Here is a 16,735-nt window from a genome sequence, read left to right on the forward strand (position 1 = left end):
CTACCACAAATTTTGGTGACGCTTCAACTATTGTTTCAATCACTTATTAAGGACATGACCGAATTCATGAAAGCTGATGATCTTATACGTATGTCAATACAGTGTCCAGAGTTGGATTTTCCTATAACGATACCATTTATGAAAGTGGCACAGTTGTCAGCAGAAACAATGTTAAGGGAAATTAAAAGAGTGTTACAGTCATACGAATAATTTGTTCTCGATAGTTCACTTGAAATAGAGATTACCCATGTAGATATGCCGAAAGGTAGCGGGCGAAAGACGTGTAAATTCGTAGACATAGAAAGGTTTCTGAAAGACAAAAAGTGTATTATTCAGATTCAAAATTATGATAAACTTTGTTGTGCCAGAGCTCTTGTCACTGCTAAGGCCAATATCGACAAACATCCGAAGTGGGAAGACATTCGAAAAGGTCGACTGATTCAGAAGCAACTTGCTATCAAGTTGCACGAGAAGGCAAATATTCCCTTTAAAGCTTGCGATCTAGAAGATATCAAACAATTTCAAAGTGTGATGAAAGACTGTCAAATTAATGTTGTCACAGCAACATTTCAATGGGATAATATTTCAGGGACCAGAAGCCGAGAAGAAAATATATTTATATCACCACAACGAACATTATGATGTCATAACAAGTATGCCTGCTTTCTTAAACAGAAGTTATTATAGTAGCACTTGTCAAAAGGGTTACCAGAACAAGGAGGAACATAAATGTAATAACATTTGTACATCTTGCCACAAAATACACGAGATAGAAAATAAAGACTGGATCTATTGTAAGGATTGTAATCGGTTTTTTCAGGGAGACGTGTGTTTTCAACTTCACGCCAAGAAAACTAGCCAAGGACGTTCAACATGTACGTCATATTACAGATGCACAGAATGTGGACAATCGATAAACAGAAAAATGCACAAGAAAGTACATCAATGTGGAGAGGTTTACTGCAAAACATGCAAGGATTATTTTCAGCCTGGACATCTCTGTTTTATGATGCCTCTACAAGACGGAAAAAAGCTTTCTTCAATTGCAGATGATGACACAAAACTGAAAAGGAATACGCAAGACGAAGACCCCAACCAGGTCTATATTTTCTTTGATTTCGAATGCACACAGGAGGATTTAGTTCAATGTGAACAAGGATATGAACGATCTGATGATAGCCTTAAATGTAAAAACTGTAAACAAATCGCGGTATGGAGTGTATGAAAACAAGCCAAACTTGTGTGTAGTCCACAGAGTATGTTCTTACTGTTTGGGAAATAATGTTAATGCTTCATCGACATGTGATACCTGCGGTAAAAATGAAATTATATTTAGTGGTCCGAATACAAACGACGAATTTTGCCAATGGCTGTTTTCTGGTGAAAACAACGGAGCAACAGTCCTCTGTCACAACTTCAAAGGCTATGATTCTTTTCCTATCCTTTCATATCTATTTAGGAATGGAATTCTACCTAAAATTATTCCTAGCGGTGCAAAGAACATGTCTGTTGAAATCCCTGCTTGTAATATTAGAATGATTGATTCGCTCAATTTCCTTCCTTCCGCCTTGTCAAAACTACCAAAGATGTTTGGGCTGGACGAATTACAGAAAGGATATTTTCCACACCTCTTTAACAGGCAAGAAAACCAATCTGTTGTACTTGAACATTTGCCTGACATTAAGTATTATAACCCTGATGGAATGAAAGTTGATGATAGAGAGATTTTCCTTGAATGGTATGCTGCAAATGTTCATAAGAAGTTTGATTTTAAGCTAGAGCTTTTGAAATACTGTCAATCAGATGTAGACATTCTAAGACGATGCTGTTTAAAATTTCGTCGGTTATTTATGGCTATGACAACTATAGACTCTAACAAAGATGGCATTGATCCCTTTGAGAAATGCATAACTATAGCCTCGGCTTGTAACCTTGTGTTCAGGAACAACTTTCTTCGTCCAGAAACAATTGGAATTATTCCAGCGCAAGGCTACAATCCAGAAGAAAAACACTCTATCAAGGCACTGAAATGGCTGAGATATGTATCCAAATCAAAAGGGATCCATATACAACATGCACGCAATGGCGGAGAAAAGTACATTGGCGACTACAGAGTTGATGGCTATCACAAGAGTGAGGATGGAGAAGAGATTGTATTTGAATATCATGGGTGTTTTTCTGGCATGGGTGTTCAAAGTGCTACAGTAAAAAAACAGTAAACACGGTTAATAAAATGTCAATCAACGAACGCTTGAAAAAAAGAATTATCTGGAAAACCAAGGTTATGAATACATATCTAAATGGGAATGTGATTTTGACAAGGAAATAATTGAAAATATTGATATCAAAACTTTTGTAGACAGTGTGAACTACGTCAATCCACTTGAACCTAGGAATGCTTTTTCGGGTGGTAGAACAGAAGCCTTTAAACTATACCATGAAGCTAAAGATGGTGAACAAATCAAATATTATGACGTAACATCTTTGTATCCCTTTATCAATAAAACTGGGAAAGTTGTATTGGGACATCCTACTATAATAACAGAGAATTTTGATGATATTTCAAAGTATGAGGGTCTTATCAAATGCTGTGTTCAGCCACCTCATGGACTTCATATTCCTGTGCTTCCTGCAAAAATCAATAACAAACTGATGTTTTCGTTATGTAGAACATGTACTGAATTACAACAGACAACAACTTGTCTCCATACTAACACTGAAAGAGCTATAACTGGCACTTGGGTAACAGATGAACTGAAGATGGCAATAAATAAGGGGTATATATTACAAAAAATATACGAAGTATGGCATTTCAATGATGTCGAGCAATACGATCCGAAATCAAAATCTGGAGGAATATTTACGGAATACATAAACACTTTTCTAAAAATGAAACAAGAGGCAAGTGGTGGCCTTCCTGGTGTGAAACCGAAGCCGACAAACACAAATATGTTCAAGATTATTTAGAGAAAGAAGGTATCCAATTAGACTATAACAAAATAAAAAAGAATCCGGGTCTCCGTTCCCATGCTAAACTTATGTTGAATAGCTTCTGGGGTAAATTTGGGCAACGGACAAATCTACCTCAAGTGGAGTACGTATCTGATCCATCCGTTTATTTTGACATGTTAACCAGTGATCAACAAGAAGTAACTTGTGTCAACTTTGTTACGGATGAAATGATTGAAATGCGTTGGAGGAACAAAGAAGAATTTATAGAAGTCTCAGGAAGAACTAACGTTGTAATAGCAGCCTATACAACAGCTCAAGCCAGACTTAAGCGGTACAGTTATTTAGACAAGCTAGGAGATCGCGTATTATATGCTGATACAGATTCTGTGATATTTACAGCTAAACAGGGCGAATGGGAACCACCTTTGGGTGATTATTTATGAGAACTTACGGATGAGGTTCCAGCTAATAACATTACGCACTTTGTGACCGGCGGCCCTAAAAATTACGCTTACAAATTGCAGAAACCCTATAGTGATGGAAATCAGACTGTTTGCAAAGTGAGAGGTATTACCCTCAATTATAAAAATGCACTTAGCATAAATTTTGATGCTGTCAAGGATATGGTAACAACTTCTGAGAAGAAAACAAGAACTGTAGTAGATGAACATAAAATCATGAGAGATTCAAAAAGTAGTAGAGTTATTACTGGCCAACAGAGCAAAGATTATAGAATTGTGTTTGATAAGAGAGTGATTATGTCCGATTATAAAACATTACCATATGGATATTAAGAAATGATTTAAACATATACTGCATATCTATGTATTGTAAATAATAAGATGTATATACTAATGTTTTGATGTGCTTCCTGATAATAAAATATATGAAAATTCTATATTGTTCACGTCATTTGTCTAGACTGTAAACAAATCTCAAAAACTTGCCTAAAAATGCATACAAAAAGAAGACACAAAATGCACAATGCACAAACACTAGAGACACGTTCCAATTATGGTAGATGCAGATCCTGCTCGTGACAATGGAAAGTTGCCCAGATTTTTTTTTTATCAGTGCCTATTATAAGGGAGACTACCACTTTAATGTCCGACATCAAAGTTGTTACCCTTAAAAAAAAATGTTGCCTACTGCATACCGTATACTATACATATATACTACTATAGTACAAACTAGTGTAAAATTTTACTCCTCCCGGTTGCCCATGCAAAGTAAAGGCAAAAAGTGCCCCGAAGAGACCTGGATGACTACTACCTTCTATATGTCCTAAAACACTTTAACAGACGATCAAGAACTTCATTCAGCTTTAAAAAAAACTTCAGTTGTGTCTGCTAGTGTAAGATTTGTAGCAAGAATGATGCTACAACATTTTGCAATCATCAGTACGAAAATGGTCTAGATCTGAATCATCATGCAATAAACTCAAATATTTCCGTGCTCCCATAGCCTCGATAAAGCTTTTGTTTGTGCTTGTTACTCGATTATTAATAAGCAATTCAGTAAAAGAACCTTGACATATAACACACTTATCCCATTGTATTTCATTCTTACTTCGCTTATGGTTTGATTAGCTTAGTTTAACAGGACTGTAAATGTGTGCCATATTCCGGCTCCGAAACGTGATCGAAGGATGTGATTTGTATATTACAATTATAACAAAACTATCAATAGAAAAAAAACAATTAAAATTATGAAACCCAACAAAAAATATTTCCAATTACAAAACAACGATCTTCAAACTAACTGGACTATTCCAAATATACAATTTGATCATACGACAAGCAAAAAATAGAAATGAAGTTAGGGAAAATTGTCCTAGTTAATGACATGGTAGTGTAAGCTACAAAACGATTAACGGCACGAGAAAAGGCGTGTTTGAAACAAGGCAGAATTATCACTAAATTTGTGTTTTAAATTGCTATTTTCTTCTCATCGATTAACATTACACAAAAGATAGTTGGCACACATATGAACCATGTGTTATTGATGTAATCAGAGTAAATCCCGTGAAAGTAACACGTAATAAATTTTCTTTTGTTCAAAATTAGGTAAATTTCAACTAAAAAAATAGCCATACTAAAATCATGAAATACTAATTTTTAAATTATATAAATCTTTTCAGCTTTCATTATATGATAAATTTAATTTTTAAGCTAAACGATGAGTATCATTTGAACAAATAACATAGAAAGCAATAATTTTATTTTTCGTGTTGAAGATGGTCTGTATGATCCTGTATGATGAGGTATCTGTGGGTACCCTAAGAAACCACAAAATTTTGAAAATCGTGACCACGGGAGCATACGACGACATTCATGATTAAAAAATGTAATGATTTTCCAATCGTTTGCATATAAATATAGCCGTATGTTATCCGTTAACTTAAACGCGTTAACTAGACGTCTTTTTCGATACTGGGCACCCTACTATAATCCCTAATGTTGTTTTAGTCTAATTATCAAATGTTGCAGAAACGCTACCACACCCCATATGTCTTCTCGATTAAATGTCTTTCACGATCCGATACCAGAAATTTCAAGATACTTGACCACGATCATTTCTCTCGTTGAACCGAATGACAACCGTGAATTCGTTTTTTAAAAGAAAGTCACGGTCTGCTAGGACAACATCACCATGATGTATAACAAGATAACCCGATTTAAGAGAAATTAATTTATCTGAAGTCCTTCCCCAAAATGCACGTGAAACAAAAGAAATACTTCCACATGGAACAATACTGACTAAAAACTTAATTGTATTGTGGTGCTCAAAGTTACTGTTAGTACAATATATAGCTGTTCTCTATATGAGGGTTTCTTATCGTCGAGTTGCGAGTTGCGAGTTAAGAAAGTTGAGTTGCGAGTTACAAAAGTCGAGTTGCGAGTTAAGAAAATCGAGTTGCGAGTTACAAAAGTCGAGTTGCGAGTTAGGAAAGTAGATTTGCGATTTACAAAAGTCGAGTTGCGAGTTAGGAAAGTCGAGTTGCGAGTAAGGAAAGTCGAGTTGCGAGTTAAGAAAGTCGAGTTGCGAGTTACAAAAGTCGAGTTGCGAGTTAAAAAAGTCGAGTTGCGAGTTACAAAAGTCGAGTTGCGAGTTAGGAAAGTCGAGTTGCGAGTTAAGAAAGTCGAGTTGCGAGTTACATAAGTCGAATTGCGAGTTACAAAAGTCGAGTTGCGAGTTACAAAAGTCGAGTTGCTAGTTAGAAAAGTCGAATTGCGAGTTAGGAAAGTCAAGTTGTGAGTTAGGAAAGTCGAGTTGCTATTTCACTACCACTTTGTCATATTTTTAATTTGAGTATCAAAAAATGTATTTTTCAATCCTCATTTAAACTGGCAAAAGTTATACCAGTTTATAAGAACAAAGGCTCAAAACAGGATGTTTTTAATTATAGACCAATTGCAATTTTACCACTCATTTCTAAAATCCTTGAAAAACATGTGAAAACACACTTAGTAAAATATCTTAATAAATACAAGTTATTGTATAGAATGCAGTCAGGCTTTCGTGCAAACCATTCTTGTCAAACTGCTTAACAGCTTTAATAGATAAATGGCTTAAAGCCATTGATGATGGCGATCTTGTTGGAGCAGTATTTCTAGATCTAGCAAAAGCCTTTGATCTTCTCAATCATGAACTGCTTATTCAAAAATTAAACAAATACAAATTAGCTTATACTTCATTACGTTGGTTTACATCATATTTGGCTGACAGATATCAGAAAGTATCTATTTCAAATACATTATCAGACGTACAAAAACAAAAAACGGGTGTACCTCAAGGATCCGTATTAGGACCGGTGTTGTTTTTAATTTTTATTAATGATCTTCCTTTGTCTAATCCTAATCATAACACCGATTTATTTGCTGATGATAGCACCATATCAGTCATTGGACAAAACAAAAGTTGCATCAGTCAAAAACTTAATACAGTTTAACAAGATATTAATCGCTGGTGTGATGACAATAAAATGGCTATAAATGTATCTAAAACGAAAGCTATATGCATTGGATCTAAACAAAAGCTTTCCTTTACATCAAATGAAAACATTAATCTTGCTTTAAATGGACAACAAATTATAGAAAGTACATGTGAAAAAGTTCTAGGTGTTTTTATTGATGCATCTCTATCTTGGTCTTCTCATATCGATTATATAATCAAAAAAGTTAACTCTTCTTTAGCTTTACTAAAAAGGATAAAGAAATATTTAAATCATAAAGCTAGACAAATGTACTATAACGCTTACGTTTTACCTCACTTAGATTATTGTTGTTCAATATGGGGAAACTGTAATAACTTTTTATTAGATAGTTTACTAAAACTGCAAAAAAGGGCAGCAAGAATAATTTTAGACGAACATGATTACACCAAACCTTCAAGAGAATTATTTCACGAATGTAACATTGTGCCAATCACACAAAGAATACTTTATCACAAATCATTACTAATGTATAAGGCAAAACATGGCTTAGCTCCAGAATATATGTCAAGTCTTATTGTATCAGCTTCTGCAAACCAAAAATATAATACGAGATTTTCATCCTCAGATAATTTTATTATTCCAAAACCAAATACAGAGTTGTATAAGTCTAGTTTCTCGTACAATGGACCAAGAGTGTGGAATGCTCTTCCTAATTCAATAAAAAAATCAAATACAGTATCCGAAAATAAACATAAATACAAATCTATGTACTTTTAACATTACCATCATATTTTTACTGTAATGCCATATCATAATTGTTTATTGTATTTTAAATTGTACATAATCTTTATTTACCATTATTATTGATGCATTGTTTATTTGTAATGTAATTATTATTGTATTAAGAGAGCCTTATTGAAAATTGGTGTAATCCAAATGAGTTACTCTCTCTAAATAAAGATATTATTATTATTATTATTATTAGTTGCGAGTTAGGAAAGGACTAGTTGCGAGTTACGAAAGTCGAGTTGCGAGTTACAAAAGTCGAGTTGCGAGTTACGAAATTCGAGTTGCGAGTTACAAAAGTGGAGTTGCGAGTTACAAAAGTCGAGTTGCGAGTTACGAAAGTCGAGTTGCGAGTTAAGAAAGTCGAGTTGCGAGTTAAAAAAAAGTCGAGTTGCGAGTTAGGAAAGTCGATTTGCGAGTTACAAAAGTCGAGTTGCGAGTTACAAAAGTCGAGTTGCGAGTTACAAAAGTCGAGTTGCGAATTACAAAAATATTGATTACACCGAGTTTTCAGGTTTGATTCACATTTGATAAACAAAACATGCATGTACCCGAACTTAGTTATTCCCGTGATTGTGAGATTGGAACAGTTCTATGTGATACTTATTTATAAGAGTTTAATTTAAGTTAAGTTCTGGAAGCATTTGTAAAAAAAATGTTTCCTTAATGGACAAGATCGATCTTATTTAATCCAATGCGTTTACACTACAACATAAAAAGAACCGATCTGACCATAAATTACCTTTCTTAAACAAATAATCCTAAAAATGGAAAAGTAAAGGAAATTCTGCATCTCGCGCGATTTATAACACATTGCAAAATCAGTGAGAAAAAAAGTCTATATACAGTCGATTACAGAAACACATCTTTCCCTTTTTCAATTAGTTCAATGCAAACAAGAGTTAAATGTTTCAAATTTATACCTTTAAAAGAAACATAGAATGAACTGTACAACAAAAGAAAACCAGGTAAAACAAAGAAAAACCGGTACAACAAAAGAATAACTTCACAGGAATGTTTAAATATGCATAATACTTCCTCCATGTCTTGTATAGATCTTTTTACATGATATGAACGATTTAAAAAACGGAGAATATCTTGTGTAAATAAGTGTAAACCGAAATATGACAACTCTTTTAAAAAAAACATAGATGTCTACGAGATCAAACGTTAAGAATTGCAGGATAAGTCCTTAAAAACATAAATATAAGGTAGGTTTAAAATAATTCTTACTAATGTTACAAAGAGCTATCAAACAATTTAGTATTATTCGTGCTTAAACAGAAGTTCGTATGAGTATATTTAGAAAAATGTATTTGATGTAATATCATGTGCATGTTGTACAAATATGATTGAGTTTTATAGATTAACACCACCAAATTTTCCAATGAGTTTAGACAAACATGTGCACCTGAAAACAATGAAGTCAAGACAGGACCTTAATATATACATTTAAAGATTTATCTTTGTTTCCATAGATGATACAAAATTTAAAAAAATGAGTTGCTAAACATATTTTATTGTATTGATTGACATGGATAATAGATATCTGCGAATGATTGCGCATGACGGATGATGGAATTTTTTCGCTCGCTGTGGAATATGTGAAATATGTGCAATACTGGAGTTAATTGCGTCTTTTTGGAACAACCAACAGTATGTAGTATCTTTAGTGTTTTGGTTTTGGGTCCTAGACCTCCTGTTCCCACAGATAAGACTATTTTTATCATTTCATCGAATTTTCTAGTTACCTGTGATCCCAGTCCGATCCGCATCGACGTATATATGAAATGTGCTAGAACTCTTGAGGGTCTAGTTGAGTGGGTCAAAAATGGGAGACAAGAAAAACAAAAAGTCGACAGCTAATATATTGCAAGAGAGTAGACATGTGCTATATGGAGATGAAGTCGAAGTGGCTACAGTCCTAGAAAATGTTTTAACACTGTTAAATAGAATGGACACTAGGCTTGTATCAATTGAGAAAAATACGAGTAAAAATACAAGTACACTGACTCAAATGAACGATAAGTTAAACTCGTTGACAGCGAGAGTTATTACTGTCGAAACCGACATAGTAAATGTGAAAAGTAGGGTTTCAGATTTGGAGGCAAGATCAGAGGGAACTGGTAATCTTTTTGATGAAGTGAAGAGTAAAATTTGCTCTTTAGAAAAAGATATCGAACAACTTAAGAGAAATAACGGAGATGGTAATGATTCTCAGAGTATTAAAGACGAACTTAGAAAATTAGAAAGTTATAATGAGAAGCTAAAAGGAAAACTACTGGACATGCAATGTAGGTCTATGAAATATAATCTCATTTTCACGGGACTTCAAGAGCAAAGGGATGAAAACTGTGAAATGAAGATTAGACAGTTTATTCACAATGAAATGAAGATCCAAAAACCGTTAGAATTTGGAAACATTCACAGATTTGGTAAAAGTGAGCCAGGGAAACCGAGACCAATTATTGCAAGATTCCTGTATTATTCTGACCTTGATATGGTGAAAAAAGCAGGACGAAATCTAAGAGGTACATTTTACGGTGTAAACTAGCAGTTTCCACCAGAAATAGAAGAACAACGACGAAAGCTATACCCAATAGCGAAACAGGCAAGAAAAGAGAAATTAAAAGTTGTAATGAAAAGAGACAAACTTTACATAAACGACAAACTTGTTAAGCCAGATGAAATCGCAGACGATACCGAGCATAAAGAGCCTCATAGATCAACCACCAGACCGAATAAACGTCCACGGGTGAACTCTACTCCTGAACGAGACGGTTCATAGGATAACCATGGAAGACATAAGTTTAGCACATACTTACAACTTCTCGTCCAATCAAATTGCTTGAATTTGCCTTCTAATTTTCATAGTACATACTTTTCCCGTGTACTTAGTAACTACGCATGAATGACCACAAGGGTAAGATGTCATTGTATTGTAATCAAGATATTAGAACAAAAATTGCTACTGGCTATTTTGAAATAAATTCTGTGTTCCAAATTTAACTAAATAGTTTGTAATTAGTTTTCAAACAGATTTTTAACATCCTACTAATCAATCTTTTGATCTAAATTTTGTTTTGACAATTACAAAAGTTTCTTTCAATAAAATAAAAAGTAATAATTATGGTGCTTTATACCTTGATCAAAGTACAACTCAATCTAAAATTTGTAAGCCTGTATCTTCCATGCAATTACTTTGTACTCAAAAAGAGTCAACCATGAATCTTTTGAAGGGAAATTATTAATAAAGCAATTTGATATATTCAGTCATAAATTGTTCGATAATTGGTTGCCTAATGTCCAGTGACAAATATTTCATGCATATAAACTATTCACTAGACTACCTTTGGGTACATACCAGGGGCAGATCCAGCCATTTTTAAAAGGTTTTTCAGCCAAAGATGTAGGAGGGGGTCCAACTGTTTGTACTCATTTAAAAGCATTTTCAAGATAGTTTTAGGTTTTATGTGAAATTTAGAAAATGTTTTCAAGAATGTACAGCTTTCACTGCAATTTAAGAATTGTCTGCTCTTGGTGAATTCATTTTGTCATCTTACCATGTAAATAAGTACATGTATAGAAAAACAACGCTTTATATCAATAAACATACTTACACCAGCAGCTGCAGCTCCCTTCTTTACATTCTAAAGTTAAGGGCCTTTTGAAATCCCATTTTTACAATGATATTATAGTGAGTAGATTTACAAAACTACGCAAATGAGCTACATCCAGTCAGCCAAAACATGTCAATAGACTAATTACAGGATTACTCAAGTTGTAAATATGTGCTAAATTGGATATTGTATAGAAAGGTATATACTATGAAAATAAGAGCTTGGGGCACAGCCCCGCGCTCTAATTTTCATAGTATATACCTTTCTATACAATAACCGAGACGTATTAATAAACCAATCGATAATGATTTGTATGATGTAAATAAATGTTTAGTAGACAAAACAGTTATAAATATAATTACCCTTAATGTTTGTGGTTTAAAGAGACGTATACAATACCCAGAATTTTTAGAACTGTTAATTGAATTTAGTATTTTGTGTTTTGTAGAAACAAAAACTGATGATTTAGACGTTATAGATTTGCCAGGTTATAAATTTGTAATGAAAAATAGATCTCACTTAAGGTAGCACAATACAAAGATTTCATAACTCCAACTCTTAAGTTTTAAAATGCTGTAACTTTCTTAATAATGCTTGAAAAATTATAAAAGTGGTAGTTTTGGATAGATAACAGATTAATCTTTCAAATTAATGCAATGTTAGTTTTATGCAACAATTATGTAACCAATTATAATGTTAACTGTGTCTCAAATATTTTACAGCAAATTTCCACTTTCAAATGAAATTAGCTTCTGCATAGGTAACCCTAGAGGGTTGATTTTATTATATGTTGTTCCTATGGCCATTATCTACAAAAGGGTGTCTCAGATTTCAGATAGAGTGTATAGAACACATTTTACACCAAATTAAACATTTTCTTCTTTTATGTGGTTAGGATGTTTACACTAATTAGAGATTTATGAGAGAATGGAATACCATAGAGACATTCTGAGACACCCTTTTGAAGCCGATGATGTGTTGATTAAGATTTCGTTGAAATTTTCTGTATAGTTGAAGAGATGATAGAGCTAAATTCATTCAAGTGAACTTACCCAGATTTTGCCACTTATTACATAATAATTGATTACATAATGATTGCATAATAAAAATAGTGCATTTATTTAAAAGATAAGTCTTTTATCTATCTATATATACATCTTTTATTATTTTCTATGCATTCATAAGAAAGTTACAGCATTTCAAAGGTTAGTGATTGGAAGTAAAACAATCTTTGTATTGTGCTACCTTAAACAGAGTAAAATCAGGTGGAATTGTACTTGGTTTTAAAGAATCATTATCTAATCATATTTCTGTTGTTGAAACAGACGGTAAATATATTTTATGGTTTAAAATTGACAAACAAGATATTTTGTGTGGTATTGTGTATATTCCGCCTGAAAATTCTGTAAATTGTGTTGGTGATCCATTTAGCAAAATTGAGAGTGAATTTTTGAATTTTAGTACAAGTCATGACAATATATGTCTTTTTGGAGATTTTAATGCTCGAACTGCAGAAGAGTAAGACTTTGACCTCGTAAATTTTGAAGAATTTTCAGGAATGTTAGACATTGAAAATGAGGGTGTTTGTACTTTAGATGAGTTAAATATAAATCGATTAAGGAAAAGTATGGATCACAAAAAAAAACAATTTTGGTAACTTGCTTCTTGAATTTTGTAAGAATAACAATATGTTTATCCTAAATGGAAGAATGTGTGAAGACAAAGGTCTGGGTAGTTTTACATGTAAAAACACTAGTGTAGTGGATTACAATATTGCTTCCCCAAATTTTCTTAAGCTGTATTAGTATTAAATTCTAGCGTTTTATTTTCGGATATTCATAATCCACTGTCGTTAAAGATTACTTGTTATGAAAAACAAAAAGACGTCAGTCATGATGATGAAATGCCTGAGGAGAAGATTAAGAGATGGGAAAATGAGCAATTAGACACCTTTATTAGTAACATTGATAGACTTAAAGTAAATGAAATACTAGCTCAATTAACGGAAATGGTTGAAAATACAAGTGAAAACACAATTATTAATAAAGTTGTTGAAGATGTATGTCATTTACTTACAAATGCGGTAAAGTCTACATTCGGCACATTTACTAAAAGACGTAAGCATACACAAAGTATAAAAAATCAAAACCATGGTTCGATAGCGAATGTAAGGAAGCTAGAAAAAAGTTTCGGTCTAGTAGACGAAAACTTAAGCGAAACCATACTGACGACAGAGTGAATGAAACAAAGAAACTAGAAAAGAGTTATAAACGAGTAATGGATAAGAGCATTCGTAAACATAGAAAGAAAATTAGACACAAGATAGAAAACTTAAAATCGATTAACCCGAAAGAATACTGGAAGATTTTGAACGGTGGTAAAAGGGGAAACAATCCATGTGTATCTATTAATATTTTGTTCGATTATTTTAAGAACTTAAATTTAGGAAATTCTGAAGATGAAGAGATTGTTTTAGAAAATCAGAACAATGTAAAAGATTTAAATGTTATATTAAATTCACCTATTACAGAAGAGAAAATTGAAAAATCTTTGAGAAAGTTAAATAATAATAAATCCTCTGGTGATGATATGATTGTAAATGAATATTTAAAACACTCTTTTAGTGTTATGTCACAGGTGTTTGTGAAACTTTTTAATATTATATTTGACAGTGGAACTATCCCTGAAAATTGGCTTTCTGGAAATGTTATACCTTTATTTAAGAATAAAGGTAACAAACATGATCCTAGCAATTTTAGACCTATAACAGTTATAAGCTGCTTTGGGAAATTATTTACTTCTATTTTGAATTCACGTTTGAATAAATTTTCTGATGATTTTTGTTTACTATGTCAGAATAAAGCTGGTTTCAGAGAAGGTTATTCTACTACAGATAATTTATTTGTTATCTACATGCTTATTAGTATCATGAAAAATAAGAAAAAGAAACTATTCTGTGCATTCGTAGATTTTGCTAAAGCCTTTGATACTGTTTGGAGAAAGGGTCTTTGGCATAAATTACTTGTAAATGATATTAACGGTAAATTGTATAGTGTAATTTTTAATATGTACACTGGTATTAAATCTCGTATTATGTATAATGGTGAAATGTCAGACTACTTTTCATGCAATATCGGTGTAAGACAGGGTGGAATATGTCTCCTTTTTTATTTTCATCGGAATTTGAACGACCTTCAACAGTTTATTGAAGAAAAAAATGTATGTGGTTTAAATTGTATTACTGATGAAATAAAGAATGAGTTTGATATCTACTTAAAACTGTTTGTGTTATTATACGCAGATGATACAGTGTTATTTTCGGATAATGCATCCGATCTACAGTTGCAATTAGATATATTCTTTAAATATTGCAGTACCTGGAAATTGAAAGTTAACACAAGTAAAACTAAGATTATAATTTTTTCTGGTGGTAGATTACCCAAAAATATTAACTTTATATATGACGGAAATGCATTGGAGATAGTCAATGAATTGACATATCTTGGGTTGAATTTTTCAAGAACAGGTAGCTTTATGAGTGCTTAGAAGATTTTAGTTAGAAAAGCAAATAAAGCAATGTATGAAGTATTGAAAAGGGGGAGGTTGCACAACTTGTCAGTGAAATCACAATATGATCTTTTTGATAAAATTGTGAAGCCAATTCTCCTGTATGGGTGTGAGATTTGGGGTTTCAGTAATATTGATATTATAGAAAAAGTGCACCTAAAATTTTGTAAATTATTATTAAACCTTAAGAAGTCGACACCCAATTTTATGATTTATGGTGAACTTGGTATTTATCCCATGTCTTTATATATACAGCTGCGTATGGTTAATTTTTGGTCAAAAATGGTTAATTGGGATGATAACAGGATTGCTAAAATACTATACAAATACGTGTTCTTGAAAAATTTGGACAACCAATTTAGGTCAGATTGGTTGAAATGCATTAAAGATATATTAGATAAATGTGGATACAGCAATATATGGTTGTCACAAGGAAATTTTAATTCTAAGTGGTTGGGTATTAGTTTAAAACAAAAGTTATTTGATCAGTTTCAACAGAAATGGAGAGCTGATATTGACTGTTCGCCAAAAGGTTTGGCCTACAAATTGTATAAACAAAATTTAGAATTTGAGGAACATCTGAATATTTTAAATGATAAAGATAGATTAACATATTGTAGATTTCGTACGGGTAACCATAAGTTACCCATCGAAACTGGTAGATGGAATAAGATTGAGCGAAACCTTAGATATTGTAACTTATGTCATTGTAACGAGATTGGTGATGAATTTCATTACACTTTGCAGTGTAGTTCTTTGGCAAATTTGCGATTACAATATTTGGATACTTTTTTCTTGCACAGATGTAACATACTAAAATTTGAAAAACTATTTCAGTTAAAAATTAAAAATAAGTTGAAAAAGCTGTGCAAATTTATCAGGGTTATAACTTTTCAAGTGAGTGTTCCTGGTTAATCACCACTCTTCTTTACTATACTGTTTATTATGTATTATTTGATATTTTCATCTCATCTTGTCATGTTTGTTTGTGTTATGTTTTATGACTTTTGATGAACTTCTTGGTACCATTGTACCTTTATGGTGTTTAAGAAATAAAAAATCTTGGCAATCTTGGCACCACACTTTACTATTTAAACAGTGTAAATAGAGAAGTGGACTGTATCTTGAAAATGAAATTCATGTTTTTTTCCGCTTGCGAGCTTATTAAAAAATCTTTTTTTTTTCTAAATTATTAATTATATAAATTATCCGTTATCTCCGTGCTGTGAATATAACTTGGTTTTCATTTCAAAAAAATTCTGGGTCAAACTAAGTTCATTGGTCATGTTACTTTTCATGGGCTCTTTCGCATTTGTTCGGTTGTAACAATATTAGTAGGAGCATTTCCTTCTCTGTATGGTTACTGGAAAGGATGATAGTTATTGCTTCGCATCACGATGCAGAGATATTAGTTTCAGTCGATATACAGGTTACAATAAACTTTAGATTTTATTGGCGCAGCAATTTTATGAACATGAACATGGTATTCAGAATTTAGAGTATGGCTAATTCTGGTTGGTCGATATGTGCGCCCGTTTTTTTTTTTTTATTAGAGACTTTGTGCACTCTGCATTATACCAAAGGCAAAATTAATTATTTTCCTTAGCCCTAACAGAACTGAGATATCTTTTCAACACTATGATGAGGCACCTATTTTAAGTACAAAATTGATAGGCATGGGAGATAAGTACAAATCACTCCAAGAAAAACAACGGGAACCTATATTTTTTGGACCAAAAAATACGACCGATTTTTTTTCTTCTTTAATTCAAACAAGGTTTCAAAAAAAAAATTCTTCTAAAGTCTGTATCTCTTTACGACATTTTCGTAATGTCAGTAGAAGTAATGGCTATACCCAACTAAGGCAAAACAA

At 32.6% G+C, this 16,735-nt stretch overlaps 2 protein-coding genes across 2 annotated transcripts; both read left to right on the forward strand.

Annotated features, from left to right (window-relative positions):
- The first annotated feature begins 1,160 nt into the window (after positions 1–1,160).
- LOC134700765 (uncharacterized) lies at positions 1,161–3,395 on the forward strand. The gene is made up of 3 exons (XM_063561994.1): positions 1,161–2,196; positions 2,360–2,777; positions 3,050–3,395. The coding sequence occupies exons 1-3, from the start codon at positions 1,161–1,163 to the stop codon at positions 3,393–3,395; spliced, it is 1,800 nt and encodes a 599-aa protein (XP_063418064.1).
- A 6,111-nt stretch (positions 3,396–9,506) lies between these two features.
- LOC134700894 (uncharacterized) lies at positions 9,507–14,683 on the forward strand. Its single transcript, XM_063562078.1, has 6 exons — positions 9,507–10,206; positions 11,744–11,793; positions 13,154–13,354; positions 13,729–13,890; positions 14,152–14,335; positions 14,670–14,683. Exons 1-6 carry the CDS (start codon positions 9,507–9,509, stop codon positions 14,681–14,683), a joined length of 1,311 nt encoding a protein of 436 aa, XP_063418148.1.
- The last annotated feature ends 2,052 nt before the right edge of the window (positions 14,684–16,735 follow it).

The sequence above is a fragment of the Mytilus trossulus genome, chromosome 1 (assembly GCF_036588685.1).
Source record: "Mytilus trossulus isolate FHL-02 chromosome 1, PNRI_Mtr1.1.1.hap1, whole genome shotgun sequence".
NCBI lineage: Eukaryota > Metazoa > Mollusca > Bivalvia > Mytilida > Mytilidae > Mytilus > Mytilus trossulus.